The sequence below is a fragment of the Bombina bombina genome, chromosome 4, assembly GCF_027579735.1.
Source record: "Bombina bombina isolate aBomBom1 chromosome 4, aBomBom1.pri, whole genome shotgun sequence".
Lineage (NCBI taxonomy): Eukaryota > Metazoa > Chordata > Amphibia > Anura > Bombinatoridae > Bombina > Bombina bombina.
The window spans coordinates 938,318,650-938,336,049 of NC_069502.1; the positions used below are offsets into that span (position 1 = coordinate 938,318,650).

The 17,400-nt window shown below is 37.7% G+C and overlaps 1 protein-coding gene across 1 annotated transcript in view; it reads left to right on the forward strand.

Annotated features, from left to right (window-relative positions):
• Positions 1 to 17,400, forward strand: part of LOC128655712 (multiple coagulation factor deficiency protein 2 homolog) — a 70,985-nt gene that overhangs the window by 15,607 nt on the left and 37,978 nt on the right. Inside the window, exon 3 of the mRNA XM_053709289.1 lies at positions 7,563 to 7,687. Within this exon, the coding sequence (XP_053565264.1) occupies positions 7,563 to 7,687 (125 nt within the window). The remainder of the gene's footprint in view (positions 1 to 7,562; positions 7,688 to 17,400) is intronic.

The window sequence follows — 17,400 nt, forward strand, 5'->3', positions numbered from 1 at the left end:
CCGCTCCCCGACATCGTCACCACTATAATAAACCTAACCCCTAAACCGCCGCCCTCCCACCTTGCAAACACTATTTAAATATTATTAACCCCTAATCTGCCATCCGCCCACATCGCCCCCACTATACTAAAGTTATTAAGCCCTACACCGCCGCCACTATTATAAACCTATTAACCCCTAAACCGCAAGCCCCCCACAACAAAATATACTAAATTAAACTATTAACCCCTAAACCAAAAGCCTCCCACATCACAAAAAACTAATTTAAACTAGTAACCCCTAAACCTAACGCCCCCGTAATTTTAGATTAAAATTACAATTTCCCTATCTTAAATTAAAACTTACCTGTCAAATTAAAAAAAATCCTAACACTACTATAAAAATTACAAACTATCTAATTACAAAAAAATAAAAAAAGATTAAATTGCAAAAAATAACAAACACTAAATTACGAAAAATAACAAACAAAATTATCAAAAATAAAAAAGAATTACACCTAATCTAATAGCCCTATCGAAATAAAAAAGCCCACCCAAAATAAAAAACCCTAGCCTACAATAAACTACCAATAGCCCTAAAAGGGCCTTTTGTAGGGCATTGCCCTGAGTTAAACAGCTCTTTTACCTGTAAAAAAAAAATACAAAAGACCCCCCCCAACAGTAAAACCCACCACCCAACCAACCCCCCAAAATAAAAACCTAACTCTAACAAAAACCTAAACTACCCATTGCCCTGAAAAGGGCATTTGTATGGGCATTTAGCTCTTTTGCTTTGCCCTGAAAAGGGCATTTAGCTCTTTTACGAAAGCCCAAACCCTAAACTTAAAAAAAAAAACACCCAAAAAACCCTTTAAAAACCTTACACTAACCCCCGAAGATCCACTTAGTTTTTGAAGTCCCACTTGAACGATCTTCATCCAGGCGGCGAATCCTCATCCAGGCGGCCTCTTCTATCTTCATCCAGGCGGCAAAGTCCTCATCCAGGCTGCGAGAAGCTTTCATCCAGGCGGCCTCTTCTATCTTAATCCAGATGGCATCTTCTATCTTCATCCCGGCGGCGTGGAGCGGGTCCATCCTGAAGAAATCCGGCATGGAGCATCCTCTTCATACGGTCGCCGCCGTATACTGAATCTTCAATGCAAGGTACACGATTCAAGATGGCGTCCCTTGTATTCCTATTGACTGATTTGATTTTGGAAATTCAAATCAGCCAATAGGATGAGAGCTACTGAAATCCTATTGGATGTTCAAAACAGCCAATAGGATGAGAGCTACTGAAATTCTATTGGCTGATTTGAACATACAGCAGCGTATGAAGAGGATGCTCTGTGCCGGATGTCTTCAGGATGGACCCGCTCTGCACCGCCGGGATGAAGAAAGAAGATGCCGCCTGGATGAAGATAGAAGAGGCCACCTGGATGAGGACTTCGCCACCTGGATGAGGACTTCGCCGCCTGGATGAAGATCGTTCAAGCGGGACTTCAAAAACTGTAAGTGGATCTTCGGGGGTTAGTGTTAGGTTTTTAAAGGGGTTTTTTTGGGTGTTTTTTTTTTTAGTTTAGGCTTTGGTTTTTCAAAAATAGCTAAATGCCCTTTTCAGGGCAAAGCAAAAGACCTAAATGCCCTTTTAAAGGCAATACCCATACAAATGCCCTTTTCAGGGCAATGGGTAGCTTAGGTTTTTTTAGATAGTATTTTATTTTGTGGGTTTGGGGGGGGTGCGGTTTGTAATGTTGTGGGTCTTCGCATTTTTTTTCAGGTAATAGAGCTGTTTAACTTAGGGCAATGCCCTACAAAAGGTAGTTTATTCTAGATTAGGTTTTTTATTTTGGGGTGTTTTTTTATTTAAATGGGTATAAGAATAGGAATAATTTTTATTATTTTTGATAATTTGTTATTTTGTGTTATGTATTTTTCTTTTCTTTTTGGGGTGGGTTTCTTTTTTTAAATTAGGGCTTGGGCATTTCACAAAAGAGCTGAATGCCCTTTTAACGGCAGGAAAAAGAGCTGAATGCCCTTTTAAGGGCAGGAAAAAGAGCTGAATGCCCCTTTAAGGGCAGGAAAAAGAGCTAAATGCCCTTTTAAGGGCAATGCCCATACAAATGCCCTTTTCAGGGTAATAGGTAGATTAGGTTTTACTTTATTTTTATTTTGTGGGTTTGGGGGTTGGGGGTTTGTATACTGTTAGGGGGTGTTTGTTTTGTAGCAAAAGAGCTGTTAGCTTTAGGGCAATGCCCTGCAAAAGGCCCTTTTAAGGGCCCTTGGTAGTTTATTCTATATTAGGCTTTTTTATTTTGGGGGTGTTTTTTTTTTTTTTTTTTAAAGGGTATTAGAATAGGAATAATTTGTATTAATTTGTATAATTTAGTTTTTTTGTAATAGTAGGTTTTTTTATTTTTTGTAATTTTAGTGTTTTTTATGTTTTTTAGGGTTAGGGTTGGGTTAGGGTAAGGTTTAGGGGTTAATATAGTTTAATTTAGGTTGTTGCGATGTGGGGGGCTGGCGGTTTAGGGGTTAATAGATTTATTTAGTGGTACTGATGTGGGAGGCCAGAGGTTTAGGGGTTAATAACTTTATTTAGTTGCGTCGATGTTGGGGAGCGGTGGAATAGGGGTTAATAGATTTATTATAGTGTGGGCGATGTTGGGGTGCAAGGGAATAGGGGTTAGTAACTTTAATATAGTGGCGGCGACATTGGGAGCGGCAGATTAGTGGTTAGTTTTATTTTGGTGGTGGCGATATCGGGAGCGGCAGATTAGGGGTTAATAACATTATGTAGGTGGCGGCGATGTTGGGGGCAGCAGATTAGGGGTGTTTAGACGTGGAGTTTATGTTAGGGTGTTAGGTTTAAACGTTTCTTTTTTTTTTCCCCATAGACATCAATGGGGCTGCGTTACGGAGCTTTTAATTCCGCGATCACAGGTGTTAGGTTTTTTTTTTTAACCCGCTCTTCCTATTGATGTCTATGGGGAAAGTGTGCACGAGCATGTCAAAATAGCACTCGTTTTTTGTGCGGTATGGAGCTCAACGCAACCATATAAGGGGTTAAATAACGCAACTTTTGTTGTGGTCGTTAAATTCCCTATAGCGCACAAAACTCAGAATCTAGGCGATAGATAGGATATATATACTGTATATATTTATATAAAACATTGCATACTCTAGTTCTGTCAATGTATATATAGTATATAACTAAACTGTTCCAAACAGATATTGCATAAATCAACAGATTGTGATTATTCCTGTACCAGTATTTGTCTAATACAAATTCTACTTTCTACTATATAACACCTCTGTGGAATCCCAGTCCAAAAATATTGTATCCCAAATAATTAATTTCTTGGTTGTGTGGATGTTATTCCTTCTTTTTTTTATCTCTTTTTTGTGTTGTAAATGATAAAATTAGTGTTTGGGAATTAAAAAATGTCCCAAATGCAATCTTCTTCCATATGTGGAGCTTGTTATTGACCATATCATATGGTATAGTTTTAATTAGAAAGAGATATATCCTAAAGTAAGATGTACATTTTATTGTGTGCTCTCTTAAAGGAACATTGTAGTAAAAAAACTTTCATGATATAGAAAGAGTATTTGATAAAAAAAAAAACTTTCCAATTTACTTGTATTATCAAATGTACCTCTTTCTCTTAGTATCCTTTATTGAAACATAGGTCCTTTTCATGACAGCATACTGAGGTAGGCTCTGAACCATGCATGTCTCTTGAGCACTAAATGGCAGCAGTGTTTACAGCAATGGGGTTTATTCCAGTTTTGTCGATCAAGTTTATCTGTTGTTTTTCGGCTTCTTTTTGTTGGCATTGGAACAATCACAATACAAATGATAATACCATTTCTGTTTTAGAAAAATATAGGAAGAAATATTGTTAATTAAAGGCCCTTAATAAATGCTCAACACCTACAGATCAAACAACAACATAAATGGCATAAATGATAATGATATAGACCACCAATCCATCTTGGAATAAAAAAAACAAAATGGCGCTACTCATACCAACAACAGCCCTTTTCGATGATGATCAAATCACACCAAATATGAAACTTTAATGAATACATCATCATCTTAAATTAAATGAAAAACACACAGAAAAAGATTCAGTTATCAATACCAATGTACACCTATAGTAATTGACATTTAACAAATTACTTTGTATTATAAATAAACACCACTCTATGAAAATTGCAACACACACACACATTGACTCCATTAACCCCAAATAATCCACAATAAAAAGAAGCATTCACTGATAGGACCATGTTACTTGTGAAAAGGGTTTGGATGTCTGTTTCGCGGTTATATTCTTTTTGGGTATTGATTCACTTTTTTAGTGATAGACAGACATTCAGGGGCGAAACTACAGGGGGTGCCTGCCCTGATATCATGTGAGTGTGACATGATGCTTCACTAGTGTTTCTTAGATTCTTGCACCTGGGCCCTGTGGTTTCTAGTTACACCTCTGCAGACATTATTGGTTATTAACAGTACCATTGTGGGGAAATGGAGATCAAATATTGAGAGAGTTATCAAGCTTGACTGTGTTTGACTCAGTAAGATTGTGATTATTTTGATTAAAAAAATAGCAGTTAATACTATTTTTATATCGAACAAGAATTTTGGAAAGATTGGAATTGAGGTCAATGATTGTAACAATGTTATAAATATAGCAATCAAGACAACTGCACACTCTTGAGCCTAGTATGCTCTCATGGAAAGGGACTAGTCTCTTAAAACTGCATGCACTATCTGAATCATGAGCAGCAAAGGATAATAAAAGGAAGAGATACATTTAATAAGAGAAGCAAATTCGGAATCTATCGGAATCATGAAACTTTAGACTTTCATGCATCTTTAGGTAAGAAATAATTTAGAAGAATGTAAAAGGGAGTTAATGGCATCAATGAGCCTCACTGTAAAAAAGTGTTATTTTATTATTAAAAAAAAAAGCATGAATCGCTTATTGCAGAGTAGATCTATCTGTCTAAAAATATGTTCCAAACATATAGCACTGACAAGAACAATAGATTGTGATGACACTTTTATTAATATTTGTCCAATAATAAAAAATACTTTGTACTTTATTATCTACACCTCTGTGAAATGTCAGTCCAATAAATCATTTCCCAACTTGTTTTCACCAATAAATAAAAAGAAGCGTCAAGTAGAAAAAGATTATAATGTAAAACATATACACAATAAACGTAATTTTGCCCAATGTTAATGGATCATGGAAGTCAAACCTAAGAGCGTTCAATCAAAAAAGTACCCTTTCTTGAGTGTTGTGTTAGCTAAGTGCTTGCAAGTGAGTGCTGGACTTTCTCTGTGTGTTTTATTAATTATTTTTGCAATTTTCCCTATGTGCCTTGCACCCAGACCTGTCTGGGGTTAACTGCCTGGGACTCTGGTGACAGCACAGCTGCCTGTGAGTGCTATTGAGAACCCAGGGCTGTGCATGTTACAGGTCATAGAATGTGTACCCAGTCCAGTCTAAGAGTGTGGTCCCCTTTCGTGTTTTGTGTATGTTTAGGGGGATTATATAAGCCTGTGAACCTTTGACTTGTTTGTTTGATTGAGTGCTTGCATTGTTTGGCTGTACTAGCGACCCAGGTTTTGGGAGAGACCATGACATAGTGCCTGGGCTTGTCAGATGCGGTAACTAACTCTTCCAGTTTTACTTTTAATCTTAGCTGAGTGCTTGCAAGTGAGTGCTGGACTTCCTCTGTGTGTTGTATTAATTTTAATTTGTTTTGTAATTTTCCTTATGGGCCTTGCACCCAGACTTGTCAGGGGTTAACTGCCTGGGACTCTTGGGACAGTACAGCTACCTGTGAATGCTATTGAGCACCCAGGGCTGTGCATGTTGCAGGGTCATGGGATGTGTACCCAGTCCAGGCTGAGAGTGCAGTTCCCTTCTGTGTTTTATATATATATATATATATATATATATATATATATATATATGTCCAAGACTGAGCTCCTTCTAATCCCCCCTCTAATTTTACCCCGGTTCCTAACTTTTCAATCACTGTTGGTGACACCACTATCCCCCATCACCCCAAGTCCACTGCCTAGGAGTTACTCTTGACTCCCATCTGTCCTTCATACCCCACATCCAATTGCTCTCTTCCTCCTGTCGCAACCACCTACGCAATATCTCCAAAATTCGTCCGTTTCTGAGTGATGAAACTACTAAACAGCTAATCCACTCCCTGGTAATCTCCCGACTTGACTACTGTAATAACCTACTAACTGGCCTCCCTCTCTCCCGCCTCTCCCCTCTTCAATCCATCCTAAATGCCTCTGCTAGGCTAATCCACCTCCCCTGATGCTCTGTATCTGCTGCACCTCTCTGCGAGTCCCTTCACTGGCTACCCATCCACAGCAGAATTAAATTCAAAATTCTCATCCTGACCTACAAAGCCCTTACCAACGCAGCCCCCCCCCCTACCTGTCCTCACTCATCAACAAATATACTCCAGCCCGCCCCCTAAGATCCAACAATGACCTGCTCCTTGCATCTACCATCACCTCCTCCCATGCTAGGCTACATGACTTCTCTCGTGCGGCACCAACCATCTGGTATGCACTTCCTAGAGCTGTCAGACTCTCCCCTAACCTTTCCTCCTTTAAACGCTCCCTAAAGACCTTTCTGTTCATGGAAGCCTATCTCCAAATCAGTAACAAATGAATTCCACTTGCATAATTGCTGCCCCCATCTAACTCCACACTAACATCATTCTCACCTTTGCAGTCCCTCACCTCCTGTTTCTCACCCTCCTACCCATCTAGATTGTAAATTCCCATGGGAACAGGGCCCTCAATCCCCCTGTATTTGTTTGTTAAACTTTGTCTGGTGTCTTTTATATTGTATTGTACTTTTATCTTTGTACCCATGGACAGCGCTGCAGAATCTGTTGGCACTTTATAAATAAAGAATAATTATAATATATATATATATATATATATATATATATATATATATGCGATCCACTTGTAATCTAGGCATCTGTGTATTTATTTTAGTTTTCCCTGTATTTCTTTTAATTTCATTCCTGCTTTTTCAAATAAAGATAGCAAGATAATGAAGAAAAATTGATAATAGGAGTGAATTAGAAAGTTGCTTAAAATTGCATACTCTATTTGAATTATGAAAGAAAAAAATTGGGTTTACTATCCCTTTAAAGGGACACACATTTTGGCTAGTTTCAAGGTGTTTGTTTGCTGTCCCTTTCAAGGAGACTACGCTACTCAGTGTTTGTTGTCTCACCAGAAGGTCAAATAATACAGTTCGAAGCACTAATACTTCTGTAATACTTCTTTAGTCTCTCACTTCTCTGAGGAAAAAAGTACATTGGAGCACACAATGAATATAACCTCTGATTGGCTGTATTGCCTGGACCTAGTAGAAGTTGTGTATGTTTAACTTAAAAAAGCAAAAGTGAAGCATGTTACTGTGCAGTACTTACAGGGGGCAGGGACAGTGGAAGTGGTAAATTAAAATGAATTCTCTTAAATCACCTGACCTGTAATGTTTGTGTGTTTTTCAGTGTACATGACTTTGATCATAACAAGCTTCTTGATGGACTTGAGATAATGGCAGCCTTGCAGGACTCATTAGAACATCACATGGGCACTGTTTTCACCAAGGAAGAAAGTATGAAGCACTATATTGGTAAGAAATGGAAATATATTTTTGTTCCACTTTGATTGCAATGTAGACATCTGATATAAAATTAATTTCTATTTGAGTTAAGTAAACTACAGCCCACGGGGGTTCCATCTTTGTTCATACCCACTTAGCCATGTTCCAGACCCTCTTGTCACACCTCAAACCTTGCAGGAACACCTCTGGACCAACCAACTCAAAAACTGAACTGCGCCAATCAAAAAAATTATTTTGGGTATTAGCGACTTAAATGCTAAAAGTGCAGCCTAGCCCCAACCAGCATCTTAAAAAAGTTTTTAAAAAATGAAAGCACAAAAAATAAATACCAAAAAAGTTTGTTTTAATAAACAGTCCACACAAACAAATTGACTACTTTGATGAATACAAAACAGAGGGGCGCCTCATGTCTAGATCAATGATACAGCCACCAGTGTAACATCAAGGAATGCCAAATGGGTACTCACATCTCTCAAAAGCACCCTGATGTGCTGGTAGTGACGTGCTGATATCTCAGGGTGTATCAGCTCACCTTATTTCTGGCTTCAAACTGGAACACCGGATACAGCTTCCAAACACAGTCAGTCACCAGGAACAACAAATAGTAAGGTGCTAACACTTCACTTATGTTAAAAATGGTTTATTTTAAAAAAAAACTCACATTAAAAATATTAATAAAGTGAAGAGGGTATAGACATATAGCCCCCTGTATGCAACGCATTTCTCGGTTTGTGGATTCGCCGTTTCATCAGGGACATTATACACTCATTTTTTCTTTGCATAAATGTTTTGTAGATGATCTATTTATATAGCCCATAAAGTTTTTTTTTTAAATAAATGTATAGTTTTGCTTATTTTTAAATAACATTGCTCTGATTTTCAGACTCCTAACCAAGCCCCAAAGTTTTATGTGAATACTGTCAGCTACCTTCTCCAGCTTGGTCCTGTTTGTGTAAAGGGTCTTTTCATATGTAAAAGAAGGGGGAGGGGGGGAGTGTCTTATTTGCCACTTGCAGTGGGCTTTCCAACTGCCTTTTCAACAGAGCCAAACTGACAGCTTCTAAGTAAGTTTTTAAACAGTTTTATACTGGATTTTTATATCAGTATCTGTGCATCTTATTCTTTATAATAGTGTCTATTACATGCAGTTATATGAAAATGAGTGTATACTGTCCCTTTAAAGCATCTTACAATCTCCTGAACTTTTAAAATAAATTATAACCAATCCATGATGAGGTACACCCCAAGGGGCGTGATTGGACACATGTGTTGTTATTGAATATACCATTACATATAACCTATCACAATTAAAACATAATATTACAATTAAACCATAATTAAAACATGAACAACTTCACAACAAAATAATAAATAACTGATCAATCCATGGCTGGTCAATCAATAACTCACAGTATCTGGTATATAATCATGCTCTATTTGTTTCAAGCCATTATCTGAATAATACACCTTATGGCAATCTCCCCCCGTACACCTTAGCATCCAATGCCAGAATATGTGAATCATTGCTTGTAAATGGTCTTATTCAAAAATAGATTGATGTATTGTAGTATATAACATGATATAATACCTTTTTACTAAGTTCGATCTTACTTTGTAACTGTGAACGCTGTTGATCATTCACGGAAGCATTATTTCCGTGTTCAAGACGTCACGATAGGTTCGTGATGGACTTACGTCGGCTGCAGTACCACCTGCTTCGGTTAAGGCAATGTGTTAATAGCTAGCTCTGCTCGTCATTAGTTGTCAGGTAAAATTTCCCTAATTATCGCATCTATATGTAAAGCTCAATTCTACACTCTAGTAACACTACATCGGACTAAAATAGCCTGCTCTAACATTCAAATCTATTATAGTCCTAATATAGTAACCTATGGGGATATACAAATATAAAATACCTTACGTGGATGGTAAGCGATATTAAATATAAATATAAAAAATCAATATAAAGTTAATCAAAGCACCATAATTAAGAAAAAATCCCATGTGTATAAGACTGAACCCTTTATGCAATCAACAAAAGATATTCCATATCTAAATAATAGATATTCCATGCCTAAATCCCAGATGAATCCATATAGGCAGCACTTACATGATGTTTATAAAAAGCATGATAACAATTTATATTACCATTAAGTGCAACTAAAGATATATATCTAGTGGACTATATGTAAAAAGTGTCTTAAATGTTGCTTAATCATTAACTATCAACATTAGTCTATTTCTTGTGTACAAATATAAACTAATCATAACAATTGCATCTAGTGATCTAATTGACGCCGGAAGTTTGCGTATGGTTGCGTCATATTTGACGTTCAGACGTTTTTTTGCGCCAAAATTGTGGGCGTCGTTTTTTTTGGCGTCACAGGATGTGGAGTCATACTTGGCCCCAAAAAATATGGGCGTTGTACTTAGCGCCAATAATGTGGGCGTCATTTTTGGCGCCAAAAAATGTGGGCGTCATTTTTGTCTCCACCTTTTTTTCACATTATTTCAGTCTCATTTTTCAGTGCTTCTGGTTGCTAGAGGCTTGTTCATTTGGCATTTTTTCCCATTCCTGAAACTGTCATTTAAGGAATTTGATAATTTTGCTTTATATGTTGTTTTTTCTATTACATATTGCAAGATGTCTCAACATGACCCTGAATCAGAATATACTTCTGGAAAGACGCTGCCTGATGCTGGTTCTACCAAAGTTAAGTGCATCTGTTGTAAACTTTTGGTAACTGTTCCTCCAGCTGTTTGTGATAACTGTCATGATAAACTTTCTAATGCAGATTGTATTTCCATTAGTAATAATCCATTACCTGTTGTTGTTCCTTCAACATCTAATGTTCAGGATGTCCCTGTTAATGTAAAAGAATTTGTTTCTAAATCAATTAGGAAGGCTCTGTCTGTTATTCCTCCTTCCAGTAAATGTAAAAGGTCTTTTAAAACTTCTCATATTTCAGATGAATTTTTAAGTGACCGTCATCATTCTGACTTATCTGTTTCTGATGAGGATCTATCCGGTTCAGAAGATTCTGCCTCAGATATTGACACTGATAAAACTTCATATTTGTTTAAGATGGAGTTTATTCATTCTTTACTTAAAGAAGTGTTAATTGCATTAGATATGGAGGAGTCTAGTCCTCTTGATACTAAATCTACTAAGAGTTTAAATTCGGTTTTTAAACCTCATGTAGTTATTCCTGAAGTTTTTCCAGTTCCTGATGCTATTTCAGAGGTAATTTCTAGGGAATGGAATAGTCTGGGTACTTCATTTACTCCTTCTCAAAGGTTTAGGAAATTGTACCCTGTGCCATCTGATAGATTAGAGTTTTGGGATAAAATCCCTAAAGTTGATGGGGCTATTTCTACTCTTGCTAAGCGTACTACTATTCCTACGGCGAATAGTACTTCCTTTAAGGATCCTTTAGACAGGAAGCTTGAATCCTTTCTAAGGAGAGCTTATTTATGTTCAGGTAATCTTCTTAGACCTGCTATTTCTTTGGCTGATGTTGCTGCAGCTTCAACTTTCTGGTTGGAGGCTTTAGCGCAACAAGTGTCAGATCATAATGCTTATAGCATTGTTAAACTTCTTCAACATGCTAATAACTTTATTTGTGATGCCATTTTTTATATAATTAGAATTGATGTCAGGTATATGTCTTTAGCTATCTTAGCTAGAAGAGCTTTATGGCTTAAATCTTGGAATGCAGATATGACCTCTAAGTCAACTTTGCTTTCTCTTTCTTTCCAAGGTAATAAATTATTTGGTTCACAGTTGGATTCTATTATTTCAACTGTTACTGGGGGGAAAGGAACCTTTTTGCCTCAGGACAAAAAATCTAAGGGTAAATACAGGGCTAATCGTTTTCGTTCCTTTCGTCAGAATAAAGAACAGAAGCCTGACCCTTCCCCTAAAGGAACGGTTTCCATTTGGAATAAATCCAAGCCTTTTAGAAAGTCAAAACCAGCTCCTAAATCCGCATGAAGGTGCGGCCCTCATTCCAGCACAGCTGGTAGGGGGCAGGTTACGAGTTTTCAAAAATATTTGGATCAATTCGATTCACAGTCTTTGGATTCAGAACATTGTTTCTCAAGGATACAGAATAGGTTTCAAGATAAGACCTCCTGTGAGAAGATTTTTTTTCTCTCTCGCATTCCAGTAAACCCAGTAAAGGCTCAGGCATTTATGAAATGTGTTTCAGATCTAGAGTTGGCTGGGGTAATTGTACCAGTTCCAGTTCTGGAACGGGGTCTGGGGTTTTACTCAAATCTATTCATTGTACCAAAGAAGGAGAATTCCTTCAGACCAGTTCTGGATCTAAAAATATTGAATCGTTATGTAAGAATACCAACATTCAAAATGGTGTCTATAAGGACTATTCTGCCTTTTGTTCAGCAAGGGCATTATATGTCCACAATAGATTTACAGGATGCACATCTTCATATTCCAATTCATCCAGATCACTATAAGTTTCTGAGATTCTCTTTTCTAGACAAGCATTACCAGTTTGTTGCCCTTCCGTTTGGCCTAGCAACTGCTCCAAGGATCTTTTCAAAGGTTCTCGGTGCCCTTCTCTCTGTAATCAGAGAACAGGGTATTGCAGTATTTCCTTATTTGGACGATATCTTGGTACTTGCTCAGTCTTTACATTCTGCAGAATCTCATACGAATCAACTTGTGTTGTTTCTTCAAAAACATGGTTGGAGGGTCAATTTACCGAAGAGTTCTTTGATTCCTCAGACAAAGGTAACCTTTTTGGGCTTTCAAATAGATTCAGTGTCCATGACTTTGTCCGCGATCCCCTTTGCTCGTTTTCACATGAGACCTCTTCAGCTTTGTATGCTTAACCAGTGGTGCAGGGATTATACAAGGATATCACAAATAATATCCTTAAATCCCAATGTTCGGTCTTCTCTGACTTGGTGGTTGGATCACATTGTTTAATTCAAGGGGCCTCTTTTGTTCGCCCAACCTGGACTGTGATCTCAACAGATGCGAGTCTTTCAGGTTGGGGAGCTCTATGGGGATCTCTGACAGCGCAGGGGGTTTGGGAATCTCAGGAGGCGATATTACCAATCAACATTTTGGAACTCCGTGTGATTTTCAGAGCTCTTCAGTTCTGGCCTCTTCTGAAGAGAGAGCCGTTTATTTGTTTTCAGACGGACAATGTCACAACCGTGGCGTATGTCAATCATCAAGGTGGGACTCACAGTCCTCTAGCTATGAAAGAAGTATCTTGAATACTTGTATGGGCGGAATCCAGCTCCTGTCTAATTTCTGCGGTTCACATCCCAGGTGTAGACAATTGGGAAGCGGATTATCTCAGTCGCCAGACGTTACATCCGGGCGAATGGTCTCTTCACCCAGAGGTATTTCTTCAGATTGTTCAAATCTGGGGTTTCCAGAAATAGATCTGATGGCCTCTCATCTAAACAAGAAACTTCCCAGGTATCTGTCCAGATCCAGGGATCCTCAGGCGGAAGCAGTGGACGCGTTGTCGCTTCCTTGGAATTATCATCCTGCCTATATCTTTCTGCCTCTAGTTCTTCTTCCAAGAGTGATTTCCAAAATTCTAATGGAACGTTCGTTTGTACTGCTGGTAGCTCCAGCATGGCCTCACAGGTTTTGGTATGCGGATCTCATTCGGATGGCCAGTTGCCAACCTTGGACACTTCCGTTAAGACCAGACCTTCTATCTCAAGGCCCATTTTTCCATCAGGATCTCAAATCATTAAATTTGAAGGTATGGAAATTGAACGCTTGATTCTTAGTCATAGAGGTTTCTCTGACTCAGTAATTAATACTATGTTACAGGCTCGTAAATCTGTGTCTAGGAAGATTTATTATCGAGTCTGGAAGACTTACATTTCTTGGTGTTCTTCTCATAAGTTCACCTGGCATTCTTTTAGAATTCCTAGAATTTTACAGTTTCTTCAGGATGGTTTGGATAAAGGTTTATCTGCAAGTTCTTTGAAAGGACAAATCTCTGCTCTTTCTGTTCTTTTTCACAGAAAGATTGCTAATCTTCCTGATATTCATTGTTTTGTGCAGGCTTTGGTTCGTATCAAGCCTGTCATTAAGTCAATCTCTCCTCCTTGGAGTCTTAATTTGGTTCTGAGGGCTTTACAGGCTCCTCCGTTTGAACCTATGCATTCTCTGGATATTAATTACTTTCTTGGAAAGTTTTGTTCCTTTTGGCCATCTCTTCTGCTAGAAGAGTTTCTGAGTTATCTGCTCTTTCTTGTGAATCTCCTTTTCTGATTTTTCATCAGGATAAGGCGGTGTTGCGGACTTCGTTTCAATTTTTACCTAAGGTTGTGAATTCTAACAACATTAGTAGAGAAATTGTTGTCCCTTCATTGTGCCCTAATCCTAAGAATTCTAAGGAGAGATCTTTACATTCTTTGGATGTAGTAAGAGCTTTGAAATATTATGTTGAAGCTACTAAAGATTTTAGAAAGACTTCTAGTCTATTTGTTATCTTTTCTGGTTCCAGGAAAGGTCAGAAAGCTTCTGCCATTTCTTTGGTGTTTTGGTTAAAGTCTTTGATTGATCATGCTTATGTGGAGTCGGGGAAGTCCCCGCCTCAAAGGATTACGGCTCATTCTACTAGGTCAGTTTCTACTTCCTGGGCTTTTAGGAATGAAGCTTCTGTTGATCAGATTTGCAAAGCAGCAACTTGGTCTTCTTTGCATACTTTTACTAAATTCTACCATTTTGATGTTTTCTCTTCTTCTGAAGCAGTTTTTGGTAGAAAAGTACTTCAGGCAGCTGTTTCAGTTTGATTCTTCTGCTTATAATTTCAGTTTTTTTCATTATTAAGATTAAAACTTTATGATTTGGGTTGTGGATTATTTTTTCAGCGGAATTGGCTGTCTTTATTTTAGCCCTCCCTCTCTAGTGACTCTTGCGTGGAAGTTCCACATCTTGGGTATCTGCTATCCCATACGTCACTAGCTCATGGACTCTTGCTAATTGCATGAAAGAAAACATAATTTATGTAAGAATTTACCTGAATTCATTTCTTTCATATTAGCAAGAGTCCATGAGACCCACCCTTTTTGTGGTGATTATGATTTTTTTGTATAAAGCACAATTATTCCAATTCCTTATTTTTTATGCTTTCGCTCCTTTCTTATCACCCCACTTCTTGGCTATTCGTTAAACTGAATTGTGGGTGTGGTGAGGGGTGTATTTATAGGCATTTTGAGGTTTGGGAAACTTTGCCCCTCCTGGTAGGAATGTATATCCCATACGTCACTAGCTCATGGACTCTTGCTAATATGAAAGAAATGAATTTATCAGGTAAGTTCTTACATAAATTATGTTTTTCCAGTTTTGCATAACCAACACTGTTATAGAAATTCCCTTTTCTTTCATGTAATTGGCAAGAGTCCATGAGCTAGTGACGTATGGGATATACAATCCTACCAGGAGGGGCAAAGTTTCCCAAACCTCAAAATGCCTATAAATACACCCCTCACCACACCCACAATTCAGTTTTACAAACTTTGCCTCCTATGGAGGTGGTGAAGTAAGTTTGTGCTAAGATTTCTATGTTGACATGCGCTTCTCAGCATTTTGAAGTCTGATTCCTCTCAGAGTACAGCGAATGTCAGAGGGACGTAGAGAGTATCACCTATTGAATGCAATGATTTTCCTAACGGGGGTCTTTTTCCTAGGTTCTCTGTTATCGGTCATAGAGATTCATCTCCTACCTCCCTTTTCAGATCGACGATATACTCTCATATACCATTACCTCTACTGATAACTGTTTCAGTACTGGTTTGGCTATCTGCTATATGTGGATGGGTGTCTTTGGGTAAGTATGTTTTTATTACTTAAGACACCTCAGCTATGGTTTTGGCACTTTATGCATTTATATAAAGTTCTAAATATATGTATTGTACTTATATTTGGCATGAGTCAGGCTCATGTATTTCCTTTTGCAGATTGTCAGTTTCATATTTGGGGAAAGTTAATATTAAGAAATATTTTTCTTACCTGGGGTTTAGTCTTTTTTTCAATTGACTACTTTGTTTAAAATTGCGGGCTGACTTAGGCTTGCGGGTGCGCCAAATGCTACACTTTATTGCGTCATTCTTAGCGCGATAATTTTTTGGCGCGAAAGGTATGTCCGTTGACGCAAGTTCGTCATTTCCAGTGTCGTAATTGATGCAGAGGTTTCACACAGAGTTGCGTCGTTAGTGATGCGAGTGTGTCATTTCCGGACATGGTTGGCGCCAAAAAAAATTTAAGATATGCTGTGCATCATACTTGGCGCCAAACTTTTCATTATTTATTTGCCCCATTGCTTTTTGCCTCTTGCCTTTTTCTATGTCAGAGGGCTATGCTATTTGCATTTTTTCCCATTCCTGAAACTGTCGTATAAGGAAATTTTATCATTTTGCTTTATATGTTGTTTTTTCTTTTACATTCTGCAAGATTTCTCAATTTGATCCTGCCTCAGAAGTATCTGTTGGAACTTTGCTGCCTGACATCGGTTCTACCAAAGCTAAGTGCATTTGTTGTAAAATTGTGGAGATTATTTCTCCTAATGTCATTTGTATTAGTTGCCATGATAAACTTTTACATGCAGATAGTGTGTCCATCAGTAATAGTACATTGCCGGTTGCAGTTCCTTCAACTTCTAATGTACATGATATACCTATGAATTTTAAAAAATGTGTTACTGATTCTATTCAGAAGGCTTTGTCTGCTTTTCCACCTTCTAATAAGCGTAAGAGGTCTTTTAAAACTTCTCATAAAGTTGATGAAATTTCAAATGACCGACAACATAATGAATTATCCACCTCTGATGAGGATCTATCTGATTCAGAAGATCCTTCCTCAGATATTGACACTGACAAATCTACTTATTTATTTAAAATGGTGTATATGCGTTCTTTGTTAAAAGAAGTGTTAATTACTTTGGATATTGAGGAAGCTAGTCCTCTTGATATTAAAACCAGTAAACGTTTAAATTCTGTTTTTAAACCTCCTGTGGTTACTCCAGAGGTTTTTCCTATTCCTGATGCTATTTCTGATATGATTTCTAAGGAATGGAAGAAGCCGGGTACTCCTTTTAATCCTTCTGCAATATTTCAATAGAGTTTTGGGAAAAGATCCCCAAAATTGATGGGGCTATTTCTACTCTTGCTAAACGAACCATTATTCCTATGGAAGATAGTACTTCCTTTAAAGATCCTTTAGATACGAAGCTTGAATCTTATCTAAGGAAAGCCTATTTATATTCAGGTCATCTTCTTAGGCCTGCAATTTCTTTGGCTGATGTTGCAGCTGCTTCAACTTTTTGGTTGGAGAATTTAGCGCAGCAAGAATTGGATTCTGACTTATATAGTATTGTTCGTTTACTACAACATGCTAATCATTTTATTTGTGATGCAATTTTTGATATTATCAAAATTGATGTTAGATCCATGTCTTTAGCTATTTTAGCTAGAAGAGCCTTGTAGCTTAAATATTGGAATGCTCATATGATATCTAAGTCTAGATTGCTATCTCTTTCTTTCCAAGGTAATAATTTATTTGGTTCTCAGTTGGATTCTATTATTTCAACTGTTACTGGGGGAAGGGAGTTTTTTTGCCTCAGGATAAAAAACCTAAGGGTAAATCTAAGGCTTCTAATCGTTTTCGTTCCTTTCATCAAAATAAGGAACAAAAACCTAATCCTTCCCCTAAGGAAACTGTT